At 45.4% G+C, this 23,758-nt stretch overlaps 1 protein-coding gene across 2 annotated transcripts in view; it reads right to left on the reverse strand.

Moving 5' to 3' along the window:
* LOC110515416 (A disintegrin and metalloproteinase with thrombospondin motifs 7) overlaps positions 1-23,758 on the reverse strand; it is a 177,938-nt gene that overhangs the window by 33,426 nt on the left and 120,754 nt on the right. For both annotated transcript variants that reach the window (XM_036964209.1, XM_036964210.1), the window contains 4 exons: positions 5,775-5,901; positions 4,826-5,039; positions 1,095-3,164; positions 442-594 (listed from right to left, as the gene is read on the reverse strand). In XM_036964209.1, the coding sequence (XP_036820104.1) occupies positions 442-594; positions 1,095-3,164; positions 4,826-5,039; positions 5,775-5,901 (2,564 nt within the window). The remainder of the gene's footprint in view (positions 1-441; positions 595-1,094; positions 3,165-4,825; positions 5,040-5,774; positions 5,902-23,758) is intronic.

Here is a 23,758-nt window from a genome sequence, read left to right on the forward strand (position 1 = left end):
GCTACAACATTCCCTTATCATCCCTGAGTTATCGCTACAACATTCCCTTATCATCCCTGAGTTATCGCTACAACATTCCCTTATCATCCCTGAGTTATCGCTACAACATTCCCTTATCATCCCTGAGTTATCGCTACAACATTCCCTTATCATCCCTGAGTTATCGCTACAACATTCCCTTATCATCCCTGAGTTATCGCTACAACATTCCCTTATCATCCCTGAGTTATCGCTACAACATTCCCTTATCATCCCTGAGCTATCGCTACAACATTCCCTTATCATCCCTGAGCTATCAATATAACATTCCCTTATCATCCCTGAGTTATCGCTACAACATTCCCTTATCATCCCTGAGTTATCGCTACAACATTCCCTTATCATCCCTGAGTTATCGCTACAACATTCCATTATCGTCCACTCCCTGGTGTGGGGCCTCACCTTGGTCCAGTTCCCTATCCTCCAGGAGGAGCAGGGTCGGAGGTAGCAGCGCCGGGCCGGCACAGGCCTCTTGGTCAGGTCACAGTCAGACTCCAGTCCCGTGCTGCAGACCACCAGCCTCCAGATGGCCCCCAGACCACAGCTAGTAGAACACTGCAACACAAGGGGAGGCAGTGAGGAGTGAACCAGGCATCATTCAATGTCTTGTAATACACTGAGTTGCAGCTCATTCAGATACATAGAGATTAGTCACGGGGGACAAAATACTTCCTCATTCAAAAACCCAACACAATGGAATTACGAGACTGTTCTGTGTTTCTGTACAGAGTGAATGTGGTTGACTTTGAGAGAGAGTGCAAGTCACATTTGATTTCACTGTTAAAACACAGACAGAAAGTGGCATTCACTGTGTCATGACCTGTCAGGCTGATATATTTCCCTGCTGGCAATCTGAAAAGGTCAGAGAGCAGCCATTCAACATGATAGGAGAGTTGGGTTGTTTATGTTGGAACCTGAGGCCAGGGTGACAGTATGTCAGCATATTAAAGGGATGGGGACATTAATAGTGGCACACTGCTGGGCATTGTTCCTCCCACACACTACATTTACACCAGGGAGAATGTGTGGAATGCATAGAGAGTGGTGCAACTCACTGCGCTCCAGTTGCCGGCTCTCCAGAAGGAAGCTGTGGCGTTTGGAGTGGAAGCTGGGCTTGGCACTGGGATTGGCTCTGGTGTCCACCAGAGTGTGGTGGGAGAATGGGTTGGCAGAGTGAGCATGGCTGGCTCAGAGGACTGGGTGGGGGGCACGGCTGGCTCAGGGGAATGGGTGGGGGGCACGGCTGGCTCAGGGGACTGGGTGGGGTGCACGGCTGGCTCAGGGGACTGGGTGGGGGGCATGGGTTTCGTGCCATCCTGGGGAGTGGTTGTGGTGACATCCACTGGGGGCTGGTTTGTGAGGGATCTCAGCATGGGGGGGATGAGGATCTCATTGTAGTCAATCTCTGACCACCCGTATGGGGAGGGGACTGGAGGGCCCGCATTGGCCCCTTTAGATGGAGTTGGCCCAGTCGTGGAGGACTGTGCTGAAATGTCTGTCTCTAACTGGGCTGTGGCTGGCTCTGTCTCTGCTAACATTGACGGAGGTGGAGATTGAGGGTCTCCTTCCAGATGAGTGGAAGGGGGGGAGTCACTTCCAGGTGGAGACTGAGGGTCTCCTTCCAGATAAGTAGTAGGAGGAGAGTCACTTCTAGTTGTTGATGTGCTGTGTTTGATGTTCTCCTGGTTTCCTGAGAGTGAATGGGAAAGAGGTGGGGGAGGAGAGGGTGGAAGATGTGGCTCCTGAGGCACAGGACGTGAGGTCACGGTGAAGTCACTGTCGGTGACCCCTAAATTGACTTCGCTATCAGCTTTGGGCTCAACTTCAAAGTCCTGCTGATCAAAGTCTGGTTCACCAGGGAAAAAGCCATTGTAATCCCCAGTGGAGTCTGGGGCTGGTGGCTCGTATGGAAGAGAGGTGGTTGCCTCCCATTGGGACAGGGTTGTGGTGAAAAAGCTGTCCTCGTATGTTTCAAACTCAAACACAGGTCCTGGGGAAGGTGGATCCAGGGGTGGAAGCGGGCTCTCCTTTTCATCTTGGTAGCCAGGGGATTGTAGTCCAATTGCAGTCTCCTGGTGGGAATTGTAGTCCAAAACACCCACTTCTTTCACCTCTTCTACCATCGTTGTGGGTACGGTGCCATCTTCATAGTCATGGCTGACAGGGGCAGTGGTGGTACATTCAATGGTTGTACCAACATTGCTGTCTTTCACATCAAAAGGGACATAAATGTCAGTGTTTTCATCATCATTTTCTTCACTCTGGGGCCCAGGTGTATTCTCAGTGGTTCCCATGCTAGTGGGCACTGGGCTGGCTGCAGTGCTGAGGTAATGAGGCCAACCAAAATTACTGTTTGTTTCTTTCCAGCTTTGTGAAAACCTGGTCTCTAAAACTGGTGCTGAGGGTGTGGTGGAAACAGGTAGAAAATAGTCCTCTGAAAGGAGTAAATCCTCCTCCTCTCGCTCTACTTCATTAGGTTTCTCCGTCTGTAGTCTTCCATCAATCTCTGCATTGTCCAGGTTAGGGTCTTGTGGTTCCTCAACTTCCCTAATGAAAGGAGTCGTCTTAAAAGTGGTAGAAATGGGTGAGGTAGCTGTGGGAGGATCTGTTGTAGTTTCTCTGTAAACATGTTCTTCTGCACTAGAACTTGGTTTAGGCTCCTGTTGTGGATCTGGTCCAGGATCATCCACCAAGTCTTTACCGTTGTTCCCCAAGCCAAAGTCGTAGGAAATGTCCTCGTGGAATTTGATGAAGTTGTAGTCGTAGTAAAAATCGTCCACCGGTACATTGTTTTTGGCTGAGTTGTCAGTAGTCTTGTCAATGTGATTCGGGTGGGGGATGATGTTATTCAGATTGTTAGGGGCCCTTGGCTGAGCTCTAGTCGTACTGTGTTTGGGCAGGGGGTTGGAGTCAGGGATGGAGTTGATTTCGTTGATTTCCTTGCTTGACGAACCACTGCCAGACCAGTCGTTGCTGCCACCGAAGACGTCGATGATCTGAGGACAGTCCTGGAGGTAGCATGGAGTAAGGGAACTGGGATTCTTTCGGGGGTCACAGTCCACCCCTGTGTTTCTGGAACAGACAACCTTTCGGCTCCGCACACCACCACCACACGTCAGCGAGCACTATGGGAGAAGCAGAGGAGGGTCAGATTAGGACAGACTGGTAACTGATCGATAACACAGCTTTATATTTACACCTGCTAAACACCAGTTAGAGTGCCAACTTTATAAACAACATGGTACTGTACACACCTACTCTTCAGGACCTGTACACACCTACTCTTCAGGACCTGTACACACCTACTCTTCAGGACCTGTAAACACCTACTCTTCAGGACCTGTACACACCTACTCTTCAGGACCTGTACACACCTAATCTTCAGGACCTGTACACACCTAATCTTCAGGACCTGTACACACCTACCCATCAGGACCTGTCCACCTCCTCTACCCTTCAGGACCTGTACACACCTACTCTACCCTTCAGGACCTGTACAAACCTACTCTTCAGGACCTGTCTACCTCCTCACCTCTTCAGGACCTGTACACACCTACTCTTCAGGACCTGTAAACACCTAATCTTCAGGACCTGTCCACCTCCTCTACCCTTCAGGATCTGTACACACCTACTCTACCCTTCAGGACCTGTACAAACCTACTCTTCAGGACCTGTCTACCTCCTCACCTCTTCAGAACCTGTACACACCTACTCTTCAGGACCTGTACAAACCTACTCTTCAGGACCTGTCTACCTCCTCACCTCTTCAGGACCTGTACACACCTAATCTTCAGGACCTGTACACACCTAATCTTCAGGACCTATCCACCTCCTCTACCCTTCCTGACCTGTCCACCTCCTCTACTCTTCATGACCCGTCCACCTCCTCTACCCTTCCTGACCTGTCCACCTCCTTCCTCTACCCTTCCTGACCTGTCCACCTCCTTCCTCTACCCTTCCTGACCTGTCCACCTCCTCTACCCTTCAGGACCTGTCCACCTCCGTCCTCTACCCTTCCTGACCTGTCCACCTCCTCTACCCTTCCTGACCTGTCCACCTCCTCTACCCTTCAGGACCTGCCCACCTCCTCATGACCTGTCCACCTCCTCTACCCTTCCTGACCTATCCACCTCCTCTACCCTTCAGGACCTGTCCACCTCCTCATGACCCGTCCACCTCCTCTACCCTTCCTGACCTGTCCACCTCCTCTACCCTTCATGACCTGTCCACCTCCTCATGACCTGTCCACCTTCTCTACCCTTCAGGCCCTGTCCACCTCCTCTCCTCTTCAGGACCTGTCCACCTCCTCTCCTCTTCAGGACCTGTCCACCTCCTCTACCCTTCAGGACCTGTCCAACTCCTCTCCTCTTCATGACCTGTCCACCTCCTCATGACCTGTCCACCTCATCTACCCTTCAGGACCTGTCCACCTCCTCTCCTCTTCAGGACCTGTCCACCTCTACCCTCATGACCTGTCCACCTCCTCTCCTCTTCATGGTGCTCATAAGAGTTTTCACTTACAATTAAGTTCGTATACATTTGAATTAGGTTATACATAGTGTGTTAGCTGCTTCCTCAAAATCTTTCCCATGTTTACTCCACTCAAATATCGTGGAACCAGAGTTAAACTAGCCTCTGTTTCAACTTGTACTCCCAGTGCAGAAAATTCAGCATTTTCCACATTAAACAAGACGAGACCAGATGTTCCTTTCCTTCCTTAGCCTCTCCCTTCTCTGTGTGAGTCACTGCTGGAGCCGTATCACATTCCCCTGAATGGCCTCCTCACCTCAGACCAGTTGCCTGTGGACCAGTCCGCGGGGCAGGGGACATGAGTGTTACAAGGCGCCGCTGACTCAGGTCTGGGTATGTGGTGACATTCAGAGGGCTGCAGGGCTCTGTTCTCCTCCAGACCCACGGCCTGGATGCACAGCACCGTCCTCTTGGCCAAGCCCTTCTCACCGCACGTGGCCGAGCACTTCTGCCACTCGCCCACCCACCATCTGTATGGAATGGTCACGAAGAAAGACAGACAGAAAGTGTAATGTGTGTGTGTGTTTATGCTTAGTGCATGTTTGAGAGGGTGTATTCTTTCTGGTGTGTTAATTATTCTAATATTTGTTTTACCCCCCCCCCATTTCGTGGTGTCCAATTGGTAGTTATGGTCTTGTCTCATCGCTGCAACTCCCCTACAGACTCTGGAGAGGCGAAGGTCGAGAGCCGTGCGTCTTCCCGAAAACACAACCCAACCAAACCGCACTGCTTCTTGACACAATGCCCACTTAACTCAGAAGCCAGCCGCACCAATGTGTCGCAGGAAACACCGTACACCTGGCGACCGTATCAGCGTACACTGCGCCTGGGCTGCCACAGGAGTCGCTAGAGCGCGATGGGACAAGGACATCCCTGCTGGCCAAACCCTCCCCTAACCCGGACAATGCTGGGCCAATTGTGCGCCTCATGGGTCTCCCGGTCGTGTCCAGCGGTGACAGAGCCTGGACTCAAACCCAGAATCTCTCTAGCAGCACAGCTAGCATTGCGATTCAGTGCCTTAGACCACTGCGCCACTCGGGAGACCTTTCTGGTGTGTTTATGAACGCATGTATGATTTGTGTGTATGTGCGTGTGTGTGCATGTACGTGTGTGTGTGTTTACAAAGGTGTGTGTGTGTGAGAGAGCATGCAAGCCCTACAGTGGGTCTTGTCCCAGTATAAATCTGGTCCTGGGGGAAAACTCACATGGCTGGGCAAAGCTCCTCATTGCAGCTGGCTCGTTTATCGTCAGGACGGGTCGTCGGGTCACAGTAGCCCTCTTCTACTATCCCAGAGGTCCTCTCCACACAGTGAACAATCTGTCGCTGGACACCTGGAATTCCAGAAGGATACACAGGAACAGCTGTTAGAAACACACACACACACACACACACACACACACACACAGAAAGACCCCCCAAAACACACAGAAAGACCCCCCAAAACACACAGAACCCCCCCCCCTCCCCCCAAACACAGAAAGACCCACACAGATTCTAACACAGTATAACAGAGACAGACAGACATGTATACTTCATACACACACACACACACACACACACACACACACACACACATCTAAAACTCAGACACACACCAAAGCACCCAGACATATCCTCAGACACGCATCAAGCAGCAGGTCTCAGAACAGAAACTCACACAGGCATGAACACAAGTCAAATGTTTCTACAGTTTAAGATACATTACTGATTAATAGCTTTCAAAGCAGATTCCTACAGTAAATGTTGGTCAGTCAACTGAGTTGCAGTAAACACATCTACAATGCATTTGGAAAGTATTCAGACCCCTTGACGGTTTCCACATTTTGTTATTCTAAAATGGATGAAATAAAATAAAATAAATCCTCAGAAATCTACATACAAAACCCCATAACGACAAAGCAAAAAACAGGTTTTTAGACATTTTTACGAATGTATTATAAAGAACATAATTTTCCATTGATCATCCTTGAGATGATTCTACAACTTGATTGGACTCCACCTGTGGTAAATATATTGATTGGACATGATTTGGAAAGGCACACACCTGTCCATATAAGGTCCCACAGTTGACAGTGCATGTCAGAGCAAAAACCAAGCCATGAGGTCGAAGGAATTGTCCGTAGAGCTCCGAGACAGGATTGTGTCGAGTCAGAGATCTGGGGAAGGGTACCAAAAAAATGTCTGCAGCATTGAAGGTCCCCAAGAACACAGTGGCCTCTATCATTCTTAAATTGAAGATGTTTGGAACCACCAAGTCTCTTCCTAGAGTCAAACTGAGCAATCGGGGGAGAATGGCCTTGACCAAGAACCTGATGGTCACTCTGATAGAGCTCCAGAGTTCCTCTGTGGAGATAAGAGAACCTTCCAGAAGGACAACCATCTCTGCAGCACTCCACCAATAGGGCCTTTATGGTAGAGTGGCCAGACGGAAGCCACACCTCAGCAAAAAACATGACAGCCCGCTTGGAGTTTGCCAAAAGACACCTAAAGATTCTGACCATGAGTAACAAGATCTCTGGTCTGATGAAACCAAGATTGAACTCTTTAGCCTGAATGCCAAGCGTCATGTCTAGAGGAAACCTGGCACCATCCCTAAGGTGAAGCATGGTGATGGCAGCATCATGCTGTGGGGATGTTTTTCAGCAAAAGGTAGACTAGTCAGGATCAAGGGAAAGATGAATGGAGCAAAGTATAGAGAGATCCTTGATGAAAACCTGCTCCAGAGCGCTCAGGACCTCAGACTGTGGTGAAGGTTCACCTTCCAACAGGACAGCAACCCTAAGCACACAGCCAAGACAATGCAGGAGTGACTTCGGGACAAGTCTCTGAATGTGTTTGAGTTGCCAAGCCAGAGCCCGGACTTAAACCCGATCGAACATCTCTGAGAAATAGGAAGATAGCTGTGCAGCAATGCTCCCCATCCAACCTGACAGAGATTGAGAGGATTTGCAGAGAAGATTGGGAGAACGTCCCGAATACAGGTGTGCCAAGCTTGTACCATCATACCCCCCCAAAAAATCAATGCTGTAATCGCTGCCGAAGGTGCTTCAACAAAGTACTGAGTAAAAAGTCTGAATACTTAAGTAAATGTGATATCAGTTATTTAATTAGAATACATTTGCAAAAATGTCTAAAAACCTGTTTTTGATTTGTCATGATGGGCTATTATGTGTAGATTGATAAGGGAACTATTTAATGCATTTTAGAATAAGGCTGTAACGTAACAAAATGTGGAAAAAGTGAAGGGGTCTGACTACTTTCTGAAGGCACAGTATATCCAGTAATTACAAGACCATAGACTGGGATCTGGATGCTCTGGAACCACTCATATGTCCCCACAGGCATTATGGGGTGTCAAATTACCACTGCAATTCAATTCTGGAAACATGGATGATTATTAAAAGACTGAATATAAATGAATGTTAGGCTAATACACTGCTCAAAAAAATAAAGGGAACACTAAAATAACACATCCTAGATCTGAATGAATGAAATATTCTTATTAAATACTTTTTTCTTTACATAGATGAATGTGCTGACAACAAAATCACACAAAAATTATCAATGGAAATCAAATTTATCATCCCATGGAGGTCTGGATTTGGAGTCACACTCAAAATTAAAGTGGAAAACCACACTACAGGCTGATCCAACTTTGATGTAATGTCCTTAAAACAAGTCAAAATGAGGCTCAGTAGTGTGTGTGGCCTCCACGTGCCTGTATGACCTCCCTACAACGCCTGGGCATGCTCCTGATGAGGTGGCGGATGGTCTCCTGAGGGATCTCCTCCCAGACCTGGACTAAAGCATCCGCCAACTCCTGGACAGTCTGTGGTGCAACGTGGCGTTGGTGGATGGAGCAAGACATGATGTCCCAGATGTGCTCAATTGGATTCAGCTCTGGGGAACGGGTGGGCCAGTCCATAGCATCAATGCCTTCCTCTTACCTGCTGACACACTCCAGCCACATGAGGTCTAGCATTGTCTTGCATTAAGAGGAACCCAGGGCCAACCGCACCAGCATATGGTCTCACAAGGGGTCTGAGGATCTCATCTCGGTACCTAATGGCAGTCAGGCTACCTCTGGCGAGCACATGGAGAAATGCCACCCCACACCATGACTGACCCACCGCCAAACCGGTCATGCTGGAGGATGTTGCAGGCAGCAGAACGTTCTCCACGGCATCTCCAGACTCTGTCACGTCTGTCACATGTGCTCAGTGTGAACCTGCTTTCATCTGTGAAGAGCACAGGGCGCCAGTGGCGAATTTGACAATCTTGGTGTTCTCTGGCAAATGCCAAACGTCCTGCACGGTGTTGGGTTGTAAGCACAACCCCCACCTGTGGACGTCGGGCCCTCATACCACCCTCATGGAGTCTGTTTCTGACCATTTGAGCAGACACATGCACATTTGTGGCCTGCTGGAGGTAATTTTGCAGGGCTCTGGCAGTGCCCCCCCTGCTCCTCCTTGCACAAAGGCGGAGGTAGCGATCCTGCTGCTGGGTTGTTGCCCTCCTACGGCCTCCTCCACGTCTCCTGATGTACTCCTGTCTCCTGGTAGCGCCTCCATGCTCTGGACACTACGCTGACAGACACAGCAAACCTTCTTGCCACAGCTCACATTGATGTGCCATCCTGGATGAGCTGCACTACCTGAGCCACTTGTGTGGGTTGTAGACTCCGTCTCATGCTACTACTAGACTGAAAGCACCGCCAGCTTTCAAAAGTGACCAAAACATCAGCCAGGAAGCATAGGAACTGAGAAGTGGTCTGTGGTCCCCACCTGCAGAACCACTCCTTTATTGGGGGTGTCTTGCTAATTGCCTATAATTTCCACCTGTTGTCTATTCCATTTGCACAACAGCATGTGAAATTTATTGTCAATCAGTGTTGCTTCCTAAGTGGACAGTTTGATTTCACAGAAGTGTGATTGACTTGGAGTTACATTGTGTTGTTTAAGTGTTCCCTTTATTTTTTTGTACACTGCTATTCATTTTAGAACGTGTCATCCTTAATGATGAATTATAGACATTACTATACATTTTATACCCAGCAATATTAGGGTAACTTGAGATTTTGCAAAGGGGTTACTGTAAGTCAATGTTTACAGCAGTTTAAAACACAAAGAAATCTGAAATCCATTGTAGACACATTTCTAATGATCCTCAAACTTCTGTCTAGCAAGCTGGGACTTTTCTGAATGGAGAACAGAAACTTTATTATCCATCTTTGTCTCCTGCTCGACTCACAGCTCCCCGAGACAACATCCCTCACGTCACACCTCATAGCCAGAACAAGTCTCAAATCTAGCGAACCGCTGTGAGGAGAGTTGTGGTTGTGAGACAACCCTGGACAAGACAAGAAGGAAACCCCCTGAGGGGGCGAGACCAATTTATCTGTTCCTCTCATCTTTCTCCCCGTCATTAGCCTCTACTCCCCCTCAGGGCTTCCAACACATCTGAGCAGGGGCCAACCTCTCACCTCCGCTGGTCCTTCCTGCATGGGCCAGTGAGATGGCTTTGTCCGCTAGCTGACATACACCGTGACTGACAAACCCTGGCAGAGGGAGGGGGAGGCAAAGCAAACCCTGGGAGGGGGAGGCACAGCAACCCCTGGGAGGGGGAGGCACAGCAACCCCTGGGAGACGGAGGGGGAGGCACGGCAAACCCTGGGAGAGGGAGGTGGAGGCACAGCAACTCCTGGGAGTGGGAGGCACAGCAACCCCTGGGAGAGGGAGGCACAGCAACCCCTGGGAGAGGGAGGTGGAGGCACGGCAAACCCTGGGAGGGGGAGGCACAGCAACCCCTGGTAGAGGGAGGGGAAAGCACAGCAACTCCTGGGAGGGGGAGGCACGGGGGGAAATGACATCATATAAGAGACTGGGAAAAGGGAAGCCAGATGGTGGGAAGGATCAGTGGGTAACAGAGACGTAGATTAGAGGGATGTTCAGGAGCATGTCTGATGTATTAGGTGAACCACAGGTCCCTCACATAATGGATTCTGCAGAATGAAGCTCACAACATTTTGCTTGTAGCAGTATGTTGATAAAAGAGGTGTATATCTACACTCCTACGCGACTTGAATAGAACCCCTGGGCTTTCCTGGGAAAGTCAGAACAATAACCTGAAGGGTGGGAACCAGTCATTTTATACCCAGAACTCACCAGGTGTAATGCACTTAAACTTGTGAATACTGCATAAGATATCGTAAACGGACCCCTGCTATGATAGGAAATGAAACATTCAGTGACCACTATAGTAAACCATCATGTTCTGATATGATAAACACAGAGCAATGCCAATCTCTATCTCAGATTTACAAAACATTAAGAACACCTGCTCTTTCCATGACACACTGACCAGGTGAATCCAGGTGAAAGCTATGATCCCTTATTGAGGTCAGTTGTTAAATCCTTTTCAAATCAGTGTAGATGAAGGGGAAGAGATGGATTAGAGAAGGATTTTTAAGCCTTGAGACATGGATGGTGTATGTGTATGTGTGCCATTCAGACAGTGAATGAGCAAGACAAAAGATATAAGTGCCTTTGAACGGGGTATGGTAGTAGGTACCAGGCGCACCGGTTTGTGTCAAGAACTGCAACGCTGCTGTGTTTTTCACACTAAACATTTTCCAGTGTGTATCAAGAATGGTCCACCACGCAAAAGACATCTAGCCAACTTGACAATTGTGGGAAGCATTGGAGTCAACATGGGCCAGAATCCCTGTGGAACGCCTTGTAGAGTCCATACCTTGTCGAATTGAGGCTGTTCTGTAGGCAAAAGCAGGTGCAACTCAATATTAGGAAGGTGTTCCTAATGCTTGGTATTACTCAGTTCATATTTAATCTGAAATCTGTGTGAACACAAGTCACTTGGCAAAGCTAGGACATCAAGTCGATGAGGTGCAAAGACAGTCTTCCAAGGCAAGGCAATGATCTCTTGAAAGGCCATTTGGCATAAAAGTCATCTCTGCTATCCACATCAGTTTATATGGGATAATGTAATCACAAACCAGAGGAGAGTCAGAGAGTACTGGGTACAAGCAGACTACAGTCCAACTACAGTAGGAGGCATGTCATCAGCCGCCTACATAGAAATACCAAGAATTCACCACGGCTCAGTATTCCAAAGAAGAAAGCCATTAAGCCATCATGGTTATAACAGAGGACAAAGATGCTTCAGGATAATGACATCACAGTTCGGTGCGATTCTTTAGAAAAAAAGAATTGACTTAGTCAAAGATACACTTTAGTAGAGGCATTCAGCTACAGTTGTTGTAATTGCTTTTTTTTGTCCTTGTTATAATGAAAAACAGCATGCAATGTGGGGTCGTTGAATTAAAGTTGAATTAAATAGATTTGTTAGTTTTGTGAGGTTACTTTTTATAATCTAAATTCCTATATAAAAGGGCACAGGGGGGCAGTGTGTTGAGCACTGAATGATAAAGTAAAGAAATAGGTTAGTCTGTGTAGTGAAATGGAAGGAAACAACTTAACATTCTTCAGGCAAGAAGAATGATGCCAGCACACACACATTAAATATCCTGCATTTGTGAAATTCAAATCGAGCCTCCAATCTCCATTTTTTTTAACCCACTTATAGTTAAATTGCAATACTCCTATGAGTACCCGCTAAAGAGACAGGCTCTTAGTCACTTCAAGATTGTTCATAGAATTTGAAGACCATCTGTGCTCAAATTCCAACCTCAAATGGCCTAAAACTGAATTAATCGCAGAAGCGTCTCATTTAATACGGGAGGTCTGTTGTGAATAAAAAGATGGTGCCTGAGCAGATGTCAACACATCGGAATTTGGTGCAGCTTGTTACCACTGCTAAATGGTCTCTCCAAACCCATGATTTACAGTGGGATGTTAATTGTCCACATGTTGCCTTCCATGGCAGAAGATTCATTGTAGACAATTGGTCATCATCATTATACTATAGGAAAAATAAATCACAAACAGAAATTCTAATAAGTATTCCGAGGATTCTTTTCCACTAACTTGCCCATTCAAATCAAATTTGACTTGTCACACACGCCGAATACAACAGATGTAGACCTTACAGTGACATACCAACAATTCAGTTTAAAGGAATAAAATAAAAAGTTAATAATTAAAGAGCAGCAGTAAAATAACAATAGAGAGACTATATTTAGAGGGTACCGGTACAGAGTCAATGTGTGGGGGCACCGGTTAGTCGAGGTAATTGAAGTAATATGTACATGTAGGTAGAGTTATTAAAGTGACTATGCATAGATAATAACAGAGAGCATCAGCGTAAAATAGGGGGGACAATGCAAATAGTCTGGGAAGCCATTTGATTAGATATTCAGGAGTCTTATGGCTTGGGGGTAGAATCTGTTTAGAAGCCTCGAGGACCTAAACTTGATGCTCCGGTACCACTTGCCGTGCGGTAGCAGAGAGAACTGTCTATGACTAGGAAGGCTGGAGTCTTTGACCATTTTTAGGACCTTCCTCTGACACCGCCTGGTATAGAGGTCCTGGATGACAGGAAGCTTAGCCCCAGTGATGTACTGGGCTGTACACACTACCCTCTGTAGTGCCATGCTGTCGGAGGCCGAGCAATTGACATACCAGGCAGTGATGCAACTCGTCAGGATGCTCTTGATGGTGCAGCTGTAGACATTTTTGAGGATCTCAGGACCCATGCCAAATCTTTTCATTCTCCTAAGGGGGAATAGGCTTTGTCGTGCCCTCTTCACGACTGTCTTGGTGTGCTTGGATCATGTTAGATTGTTGGTGCTGTGGATGCCAAGGAACTCGAAGCTCTCAACCTGTTCCACTACAGCCCCGTCGAGGAGAATGGGCGCGTGCTTGGTCCTCCTTTTCCTGTAGTCCACAATCATCTAATTTGTCATGATCACGTTGAGGGAGAGGTTGTTGTACTTGCACCATACGGTGATCAGGCCTACCACTATTGTGTCATCGGCAAACTTAATGATGGTGTTGGAGTCGTGTCTGGCCGTGCAGTCATGAGATATTCTTAGGTTTTGACCTTAAACTCATTTAATAAATGAGTGAACAAAACAAAAAGGGTCGTTCCATGAAGTCTAATTTGTAATTATCTTTGGGAATTCAGCCACATCATGCCAGTCTTCAATCATAGTAATGAATGACACATGCACTCAGAGGCATACAGATGCCCCAACTGGCATGAGTTATTCCAATTTAACACGTACAAAATCCCAAGTTGTCATCTCGTCTCCAAATTCTAAAACTGGACTGCACGCCTGGTAGACAGTGAATCGCAATGCTGTGGTCAATACCAAATAAGTAATTAGCTGCTCCTCTAGACCAATCAAAAGTTGGGAACCAGTGAGGCAAGACTGAGGTAATTTCGGATCTCTTTTTTGGCCCCTTTTTAAACCTGGGATCAAACTCTGAAGGAGTTTAAACACAGCATATACAAGCATTTACAGGAGAGAGCCTACAGTACATTACATAAGCCACAACTAATGATAATGAACAATTTGTCTTTCCTCCAGGGTGGGATTATGAAGATTTATACTTGGAGTATTGGCAAAAGTCCTATATAAACACTGGGCCTATTGGGACTGCCCTAGACACGCTGGGCAGAAACTCATTTTCTATGAGAAAGATGAGATGAATACTAGCAGCATGTTGTTCACTTCTCCCCAAGCTAAGGGGGATCCTCAGCAATGATCACTGAGAACATCTAAACAGTGGGGTGCTTCAGTAGTTTTGTTTTCTTCACACTGACTTACATGCCCCACATCTGTGAAGACTTTCGGAAGTTCAATAGCCTGACTACAAGATGCTGCTCTCTCTAAGCCCTAATGCAGAGTACCAAGGAACTTAAGCAACCTCTTCCTCAGTCCACGTGGGGTAAGTCAGGCTGAAAGTGAACAACATTAGCATTCTGTGCGATCATCACTTATCAGGAAAGATGCTGGTTGAGTAAATAGCAAGCAGAGCAGACACTGAAAACAATAACCAACTATACTGAACAGAAATATAAAACGCAACATGTAAAGTGTTCCATACGTACAAAAATCGTCTTTCTCTCAAATCTTGTGCACAAATTTGTTTACATTCCTTTAAGTGAGCATTTCTCCAAGATAATCCATCCACCTGACAGATGTGGTATATCAAGAAGCTGTTTAAACAGCATGATCATCACACAGGTGCACCTTGTGCTGGGGACAATAAAAGGGCACTCTAAAATGTGCAGTTATTTTTCACACAACGCCACAGATGTCTCAAGTTGAGGGAGTGTACAATTGGCATGCTGACTGCAGGAATGTCGACCAGAGCTGTGGCCAGAAAATTGAATGATAATTTCTCTACCATAAGCCACCTCCAACATCGTTTTAGAGAATTTGGCAGTACGTCCAACCGGCCTCACAACCGCAGACCACATGTAACCACACCAGCCCAGGACCTCCACATCCGGCTTCTTCACCTGCGAGATCGTCTGAGACCAGCTACCCGGACAGCTGATGAAACTGAGCAGTATTTATGTCTGTAATAATGCCCTTTTGTGAGGAAAAACTCATTCTGATTGGCTGAGCCTAGCTCCCCAGTGGGTCGGCCTGGCTCCCATGTGGGTGGGCCTATGTCTCCCAGGTGCACAATTGGCTGTGCCCCTGCCCAGTTATGTGAAATCCATAGATTAGGGCCTAATTCATTCATTTAAATTGACTGATTTCCATATATGAACCGTAAGAGGGTAAAATCGTTGAAATTGTTGCATGTTTGATTTATATTTTTGTTCAGTATAGAATAGGTCAGGTCTGATTCAGAGTGATCAAGACAGCTCTCTCTCAAGTGTCTTGAGTATCTACTCAACAAATAATTGCAGCGAATTGAAAAGGAAAGAATAAGCAGTGCATCTGTCTTGACAATGCCAGATTGGAAATATAGCCCCCCCCCCCCCCCCCCCCCCCTCCTTAGTAGCTCTGACTTTGCTGATTGCCACTTTGAGGAAAACCTGTACTTACTATGACTGTGATATGTGGTTGTCCCACATAGCTATTTTCAGATGAATGCAACTGTAAGTCTCTCTGGATAAGAACGTCTGATAAATGACTAAAATGTCAAAATAAACATATTCATCAGCTAGCAAACAATGCATTATGGATGAAAACACCCAAGAAACAAATAACAAAATAAACCATATTCACAAGAAGCCGTCAGGGAGTAATATTTTGGGGCACCTGCTGTCTTAAAAATGCCCTTTAAACAGTTACGCAATGCTCTCATTATTGCATTATCTCTCCCGTCACTGGCTAGGGCAAATGTGCCCTATATCCTGAGGTAGAGAGTAAATGCTACAAACACATAACAGATAGGACAGTTGACACCGGAATATCTGTGAAACATTTGCATAATGCAAGCACACAAGAGTGTGGTCAGATAACCCCTTTGACCTCTGGTTGCGTTGCAGACAAAGGACTAATTGAGACTTTTCTACTCGGGGACATAGATACTCTGAATAACTCAAAGGACACATACCCAGTCTTGGCTGACAGACTGCTCTGAATACCTCTCAAAGGACACATACCCAGCCTTAGCTGACAGACTGCTCTGAATACCTCTCAAAGGACACATACCCAGTCTTGGCTAACAGACTGCTCTGAATACCTCTCAAAGGACACATACCCAGTCTTGGCTAACAGACTGCTCTGAATACCTCTCAAAGGACACATACCCAGTCTTAGCTGACAGACTGCTCTGAATACCTCTCAAAGGACACATACCCAGTCTTGGCTGACAGACTGCTCTGAATACCTCTCAAAGGACACATACCCAGTCTTGGCTAACAGACTGCTCTGAATACCTCTCAAAGGACACATACCCAGTCTTAGCTGACAGACTGCTCTGAATACCTCTCAAAGGACACATACCCAGTCTTGGCTGACAGACTGCTCTGAATACCTCTCAAAGGACACATACCCAGTCTTAGCTGACAGACTGCTCTGAATACCTCTCAAAGGACACATACCCAGTCTTAGCTGACAGACTGCTCTGAATACCTCTCAAAGGACACATACCCAGTCTTAGCTGACAGACTGCTCTGAATACCTCTCAAAGGACACATACCCAGTCTTAGCTGACAGACTGCTCTGAATACCTCTCAAAGGACACATACCCAGTCTTAGCTGACAGACTGCTCTGAATACCTCTCAAAGGACACATACCCAGTCTTAGCTGACAGACTGCTCTGAATACCTCTCAAAGGACACATACCCAGTCTTAGCTGACAGACTGCTCTGAATACCTCTCAAAGGACACATACCCAGTCTTGGCTGACAGACTGCTCTGAATACCTCTCAAAGGACACATACCCAGTCTTGGCTGACAGACTGCTCTGAATACCTCTCAAAGGACACATACCCAGTCTTGGCTGACAGACTGCTCTGAATACCTCTCAAAGGACACATACCCAGTCTTAGCTGACAGACTGCTCTGAATACCTCTCAAAGGACACATACCCAGTCTTGGCTGACAGACTGCTCTGAATACCTCTCAAAGGACACATACCCAGTCTTGGCTGACAGACTGCTCTGAATACCTCTCAAAGGACACATACCCAGTCTTGGCTAACAGACTGCTCTGAATACCTCTCAAAGGACACATACCCAGTCTTGGCTAACAGACTGCTCTGAATACCTCTCAAAGGACACATACCCAGTCTTGGCTGACAGACTGCTCTGAATACCTCTCAAAGGACACATACCCAGTCTTGGCTAACAGACAACTTCAGTACGACAAGAGGCTGACATCAAACATAACCTAACCTTAGTAGAATCTTATCCATTTAGTGGTCTGCCATTGCCTGTAAAATATCATAAAAAAAGTGTATGTAGCCTTCCATGTCCCTTATATAATTGCAGCATAGGACTATACTGTAACACTGGAAACACTGAAAAGACATTGATTGTTAACTGTAAGTGGATGGGACAGGCCCACTGGAACTCATTAATATGCCAACTGTGAGAGCTTCCAGGAAGAGACTGAATAAATACAGAGGCTCAAGCCAAGTACAGATGTTGGATATACACTTCCATGCAAAAGTTTGGGGTCACTGAGAAATGTCATTGTTTTTGAAAGAAAAACACTTTTTTTTTGTCCATTAAAATAACATCAAATTGATCAGAAATACAGTGTAGACATTGTTACACTCCTGTGTTCCAATGGCACGATGTGTTAGCTAATCCAAGTCTCAATGTCAACAGTGTAGAAACGACTCCGGGATGCTGGCCTTCTAGGCAGAGTCGCAAAGAAAAAGCAATATCTCAGACTGGCCAATAAAAAGAAAAGTTTAAGATGGGAAAAAGAACACAGACACTGGACAGAGGAACTCCGTCTAGAAGGACAGCATCCCGGAGTCGCCTCTTCACTGTTGACGTTGAGTCTGGTGTTTTGCGGGGTACTATTTAATGAAGCTGCCTTGTTAAAAGTACATTTTCTTTCCTCGTTAATGCATTTGAGCCAATCAGTTGTGTTGTGACAAGGTAGGGGGTGGTATACAGAAGATAACCCTATTTGGTAAAATACCAAGTCCATATTATGGCAAGAACAGCTCAAATAAGCAAAGAGAAACGACAGTCCATCATTCCTTTAGGACATGAAGGTCAATCAATCTGGGAACATTTTAAGAACTTTGAAAGTTTCTTCAAGTTCAGTCCCAACAACCATCAAGAACTATGATGAAAATGGCTCTCATGAGGACCGCCACAGGAAAAGAAGACCCAGAGTTACATCTGCTGCAGAGGATAACATCATTAGTTACCAGCCTCAGAAATTGCAGCCCAAATAAATGCTTCACAGAGTTCAAGTAACAGACATCTCAACATCAACTGTTCAGAGGAGACTGCGTGAAATCCGGCTTTCATGGTTGAATTGCTGCTAAGAAACCACTACTAAAGGACACCAATAAGAATAAGAAACTTCCTTGGGCCAAGAAACACGAGCAATGGACATTAGACAGGTGGAAATCGTTCCATTGGTCTGATGAGTCCAAATGTGAGATTTTTGGATCTAACCACCGTGTCTTTGTGAATAGGTGAACGGATGAGTAGGTGAACGGATGATCTCCGCATGCGTGGTTCCCACCGTGAAGCATGGAGGCGGAGGTGTGATGGTGCTTTGCTGGTGACACTGTCTGTGATTTATTTAGAATTCAAGGCACACTTAACCGGCATGGCTACCACAGCATTCTGCAACGATATGCCATCCCATCTGGTTTGCCCTTAGTGGGACTATCATTTGTTTTTTAACAGGGCAATTACCCAACACACCTCCAGGCTGTGTAAGGGCTATTTGACCAAGACGGAGAGTGATGGAGTGCTGCATCAGATGACCTGGCCTCCACAATCACCCGACCTCAAATTGAGAATGTTTGGGATGAGTTGGACCGCAGAGTGAAGGAAAATGTGGGAACTCCTTCAAGACTGCTGGAAAAACATTCCAGTTGAAGCTGGTTGAGAGAATACCAAGAGTGTGCAAAGCTGTCAAGGCAAAGGGTGGCTACTTTTAAGAATCTAAAATATATTTCGATTTGTTTAATAATGTTTGTGTTACTACATGATTCAGTATGTTATTTCATAGTTTATGTCTTCACTATCATTCTACAATGTAGAACATAGTAAAAATAAAGAAAAACCCTTGAATGAGTAGGTGTGTCCAAACTTTTGACTGGTACTGTGTACACACACACCTCTTGATTTTATCCATATTTTGCTGCGTTAGTCTTATTCTAAAATGGATTAAACTGTTTCCCTCACCACAATCTACAATCAATACCCCATAATGACAGAGCAAAAACTGTTTTTTACACATTTTTGCTAACTTCTACAATTTTTTAATGTAAATTTTGCATTTGCATAAGTATTCAGACCCTTTACTCAGTACTTTGTTGAAGCACCTTTGGCAGCGATTACAGCATTGAGTCGTCTTGGGCATGACACAAAGCTTGGCACACCTGTACTTGGGGAGTTTCTCCCATTCTTTTCTGCAGATCCTCTCAAGCTTTGTCTGGATGGGGAGCATCGCTGCACAGCTATTTTCAGGTCTTTTCAGTGATGTTTGATCGGGTTCAAGTCCGTGCTCTGGCTGGGCCACTCAGAGACTTGTCCCAAAGCCACTCCTGCATTGTCTTGGCTGTGTGCTTAGGGTTATTGTCCTGTCGGAAAGTGAGCCTTCAGCCGCAGTCTGAGGCCCTGAGTGCTCTGGAGCAGGTTTTCATTAAGGATCTCTCTGTACTTTGCTCCGTTCATCTTTCCCTCGATCCTGACTAGTCTCCCAGTCCCTGCCGCTAAAAAACATCCCCACAGCATGATGCTGCCACCACCATGCTTCACCGTAGGGATGGTGCCAGGTTTCCTCCAGATGTGAAGCTTGCTATTCAGGCCAAAGAGTTCAGTCTTGGTTTCATCAGCCCAGATAATCTTGTTTCTCATGGTCTGAGAGTCCTTTAGGTGCTTTCTAGCAAACTCCAAGTGGTCTATCATGTGCATTTTACTGAGGAGTGGCTTCCGTCTGGCCACTCTACCATAAAGGCCTGATTGATGGAGTGCTGCAGAGATGGTTGTCCTTCTGGAAGATTCTCCCATCTCCACAGAGGAACTCTGGAGCTCTGTAAGAGTGACCATCGGGTTGTTCGTCACCTCCCTGACCAAGGACCTCTTCCCCCAATTGCTCAGTTTGGCCAACCAGCCAGCTCTAGGAAGAGTCTTGGTGGTTCGAAACTTCTTCAATTTAAGAATGATGGAGGCCACTGTGTTCTTGTGGACCTTCAATGCTCAGAAATGTTTTGGTACCCTTCCCCAGGTCTGTGCCTCCACACAATCCTGTCTCTGAGCTCTACGGACAATTTCTTCGACCTCATGGCTTGGTTTTTGCTCTGACATGCACTGTCAACTTTGGGACCTTATATAGACAGGTGTGTGCCTTTCCAAATCATGTCCAATCAATTGAATTTAACACAGGTGGACTCCTATCAAGCTGTAGAAACATCTCAAGTATGATCAATGGAAACAGGATGAACCAGAGCTCAATTTCAAGTCTCATAGCAAAGTGTCCGAATACTTAAAGGTATATCTGTTTTTTATTTGTATTAAATTTGCTTTTCACATTGTCACATGTGTAGTTTGATGAGGGAAAAAAATAACTAACTTAAAAGATGTGCTATGCAGAAATCGCTCTGCCCTTTCCTAGTTGCTAAAATTCTAATAGTTCGCCTAATTTCAGTTTATGTGACAAAACAAGCAAGTATAGTGTAGAGAATCATTGTACCATCTAAGCCGTTGTGAAATATATTTGACATAACCAAAAATATTGTATTTTCAGCTGTTTGAAGCTGATGTACAAAACCGAAAGTAAAATACGCAAAAACAAAACGAGAAGCATAGAAATAGCACATAATAGAACAGTCCTGCAGCTTCTCAGACTTGCCTCCAATGAGAATGACAGATCTATAACTCCTATTTCTATATCAATTTTATCCGGACGCCCAAAAAGTTACATATTGCAGCGTTAACCTTTGGATCTGCCGGCTGAATATCCCTTTCCTAAATCATAGCCTTCACTGCCATTCAGAATAGTGATTGAATAGTCAATATTCAGTGACATAATTAAATAACCAGTTCGGCCAGAACAGTATTTATGCTGCAGTCAAAAGCTGTGGATGTTTGTGGAGTCTGGTCATCGCCCTCTGCTCTCCTGGCGATTAAGCTGCGACTCTCTCCATTGCAATGCCCTCCTAACTTCAGAACACCACTGTCAGGACACCGCTGTTAGATAGGTGGCAGAAAGAAAAGGAACAGAAAGTTTGGGAAACTTCTTCCAAAACCTATTTCAGTGAGTCAGCCAGCCATGATGCAGACAGATGGTCTTATTCCTAGAGGCACTCTTGGGAAACCGAAAGAGTATCAGCCCACAACATTGCCTTTTGCTTTAGTTCCCCTTGAGTGCTCTGTCGTTTGGCTAAAACCATTTGGGACTTGGATGCAAACCATTTACCCTTCATTCTAATTAACTCAATACGTATCCAATCGGAAAGTCATACTGCGTTTCAACATGGCACCTTTGAAAGTGGCAGTTACACATTAGCAGACTTGTCTTGGACGAAATGGCCAATTAACTTTCTCCCTTTGGAAAGGCCAAAAGTATCCCTTTACACGGTTTGAAAATGGCAGATTTGGACACCAATAAGTGCCGAAATTAGAAGTCAGTGGCTGTACAGTAACATGCTATACATGACGTCAGAGCTCAGTGGCTGTACAGTAACATGCTATACATGACGTCAGAGCTCAGGCTCTCCGCTTCACAGCTGTTGTTTTGTTTGTCGTTGTTGTCTGAGTAAGGGAAATGCTGTCAATTAAGATGACTCAATGTATTTTGAAAGTTGAGAATCATAATGAAATACAAGCAAGCCAAACACCTCTGACTCCAGATGTGCACTTCATATATCTATTAGTTTTATGATATGTAGTGTCAACATTTAGGATCACTATGTCTGATGTAGATGTTATGGCATTATACCCCGGGTTGCCCTGAACAGAATGAGCCTGTGTTTGTTGTATTGTAAAGAAAATGTTCCATGGACCACGCAACTGAATGCACTCATGACTCCATTCTATGTGCACCAAAATGACCACCTGCTTCTCTGAATTGCCGTGTGAAAGCCTAATACTGTAAGATCATATTTTATCATTTAGCTAGTCATGTTGGCAATAGAAGCTTTCAAATGATGTCCACCTGACCCAGATCGTGATTTTTAATGGATCGTGTTTGAATCGTTTAGACAACAACAGCAATTGTGTGAAGGCGCGGATGCTGGGCCGTGTTCCAAAGAGTGTGTGTTCTAATTCCTCATTGACACAGCTAGGAGAGATCACAAAGCACCTCATAGTTGAAGACTGAGTCATAAACGTGTGTTGAAATAACTTAGGAACTGTGCACCCTTTGGAGAGGTTTGTGGCCACTTGGAGACGCCAATTAGACTTCTCACTCAAACTCCTGTCATTATTGTGTCTTATGTTGCACCTTCCCCAAATTCTCCAAGAATATTCTTATGTTACTGACTGTATCCAGAGCATTTTCAGATTTCGTTTTGAACAAATGCGACAGAAAAGTACAAGTTAATTTAAAATGCACATCGAATCAACAGTGTAGTGTTTGGATTCAGTCTTGTGTTTGGTGAACTGTTTTGTCCTCACCTTTAGTCTAATAATGTTCCCATAAATGCCAAACTGTTCCCTTTTCATTGCTACCATGGTTGTGCATTCCATATTTCTTCTGTGAGAAACATTTCAATGTAGCCCTCTCCATACAGGCCAATTCCCAGGAGTGTAAAAGGATAGGCGATGCAGAGGTGACTTCTCATAAGTCATAGAATCCTTGCAGCATATCAGTTTTCCACTCCATTTGACAGGGTCTTTTTTAAGGCAGTCAATGTAATTACTGAATTACTACACAGCCTTTGATCCCTGAGAGTCATATTCCAGATGAGGGCAACTTGATTAAAAACCGTTTCATCCTTTGCAGAATTTCGGTGAGAGCATATTCAAGTACCTTTTGGTTGACTTTAATGACGAGTTAATAATTAATTCTGTCCTGTTTAATAATTGATTCTGGCCGGCAGGATTTGCGAGCCAGAAGACACTTTATAACTACTGAATAGCAAAGCATTAGAATAAGAATAGTCTCTACATTAAGATTCTTTACTCATCCAAACCATTTGTAATCGATTATCATGTGGTTGCTTTCTGGTTTAACTGAAGAAGGTTTGAGAGCCAAGAGAAATACGCATAGAGGTATACAGGAGCACATCACAGAAAAACATCAAAGACTTTTTGAAAACTTTGACATGATATAAAATGCAATCTGGACAAGCATTACCACCCAATTTTCCTTCCACTACGGAATTATGTGTAACTGCATCACTCCATGACCCTTAAGCCAGTTTAAGTAAGAAAACTCAGGTAATATTATTCAGAAAACATTAATAACATAATGAGGGATTTTCCTGTCGATCCTTGCATATGCTAAAAAATTCAATACAATTTAAAGTTTTAAATATGCGTTCCACCGGGACTAGTTAAAGTAAGAAACTGTCAAAGTATTTCCTGTAAAAGTAGATGGAACAAGATGACTGGATGGTTCAATGAATACAGTAGAATAAAAAAATAAAAAGAGT

This window comes from Oncorhynchus mykiss, chromosome 26 (genome assembly GCF_013265735.2).
Source record: "Oncorhynchus mykiss isolate Arlee chromosome 26, USDA_OmykA_1.1, whole genome shotgun sequence".
In the NCBI taxonomy this organism is placed as follows: domain Eukaryota; kingdom Metazoa; phylum Chordata; class Actinopteri; order Salmoniformes; family Salmonidae; genus Oncorhynchus; species Oncorhynchus mykiss.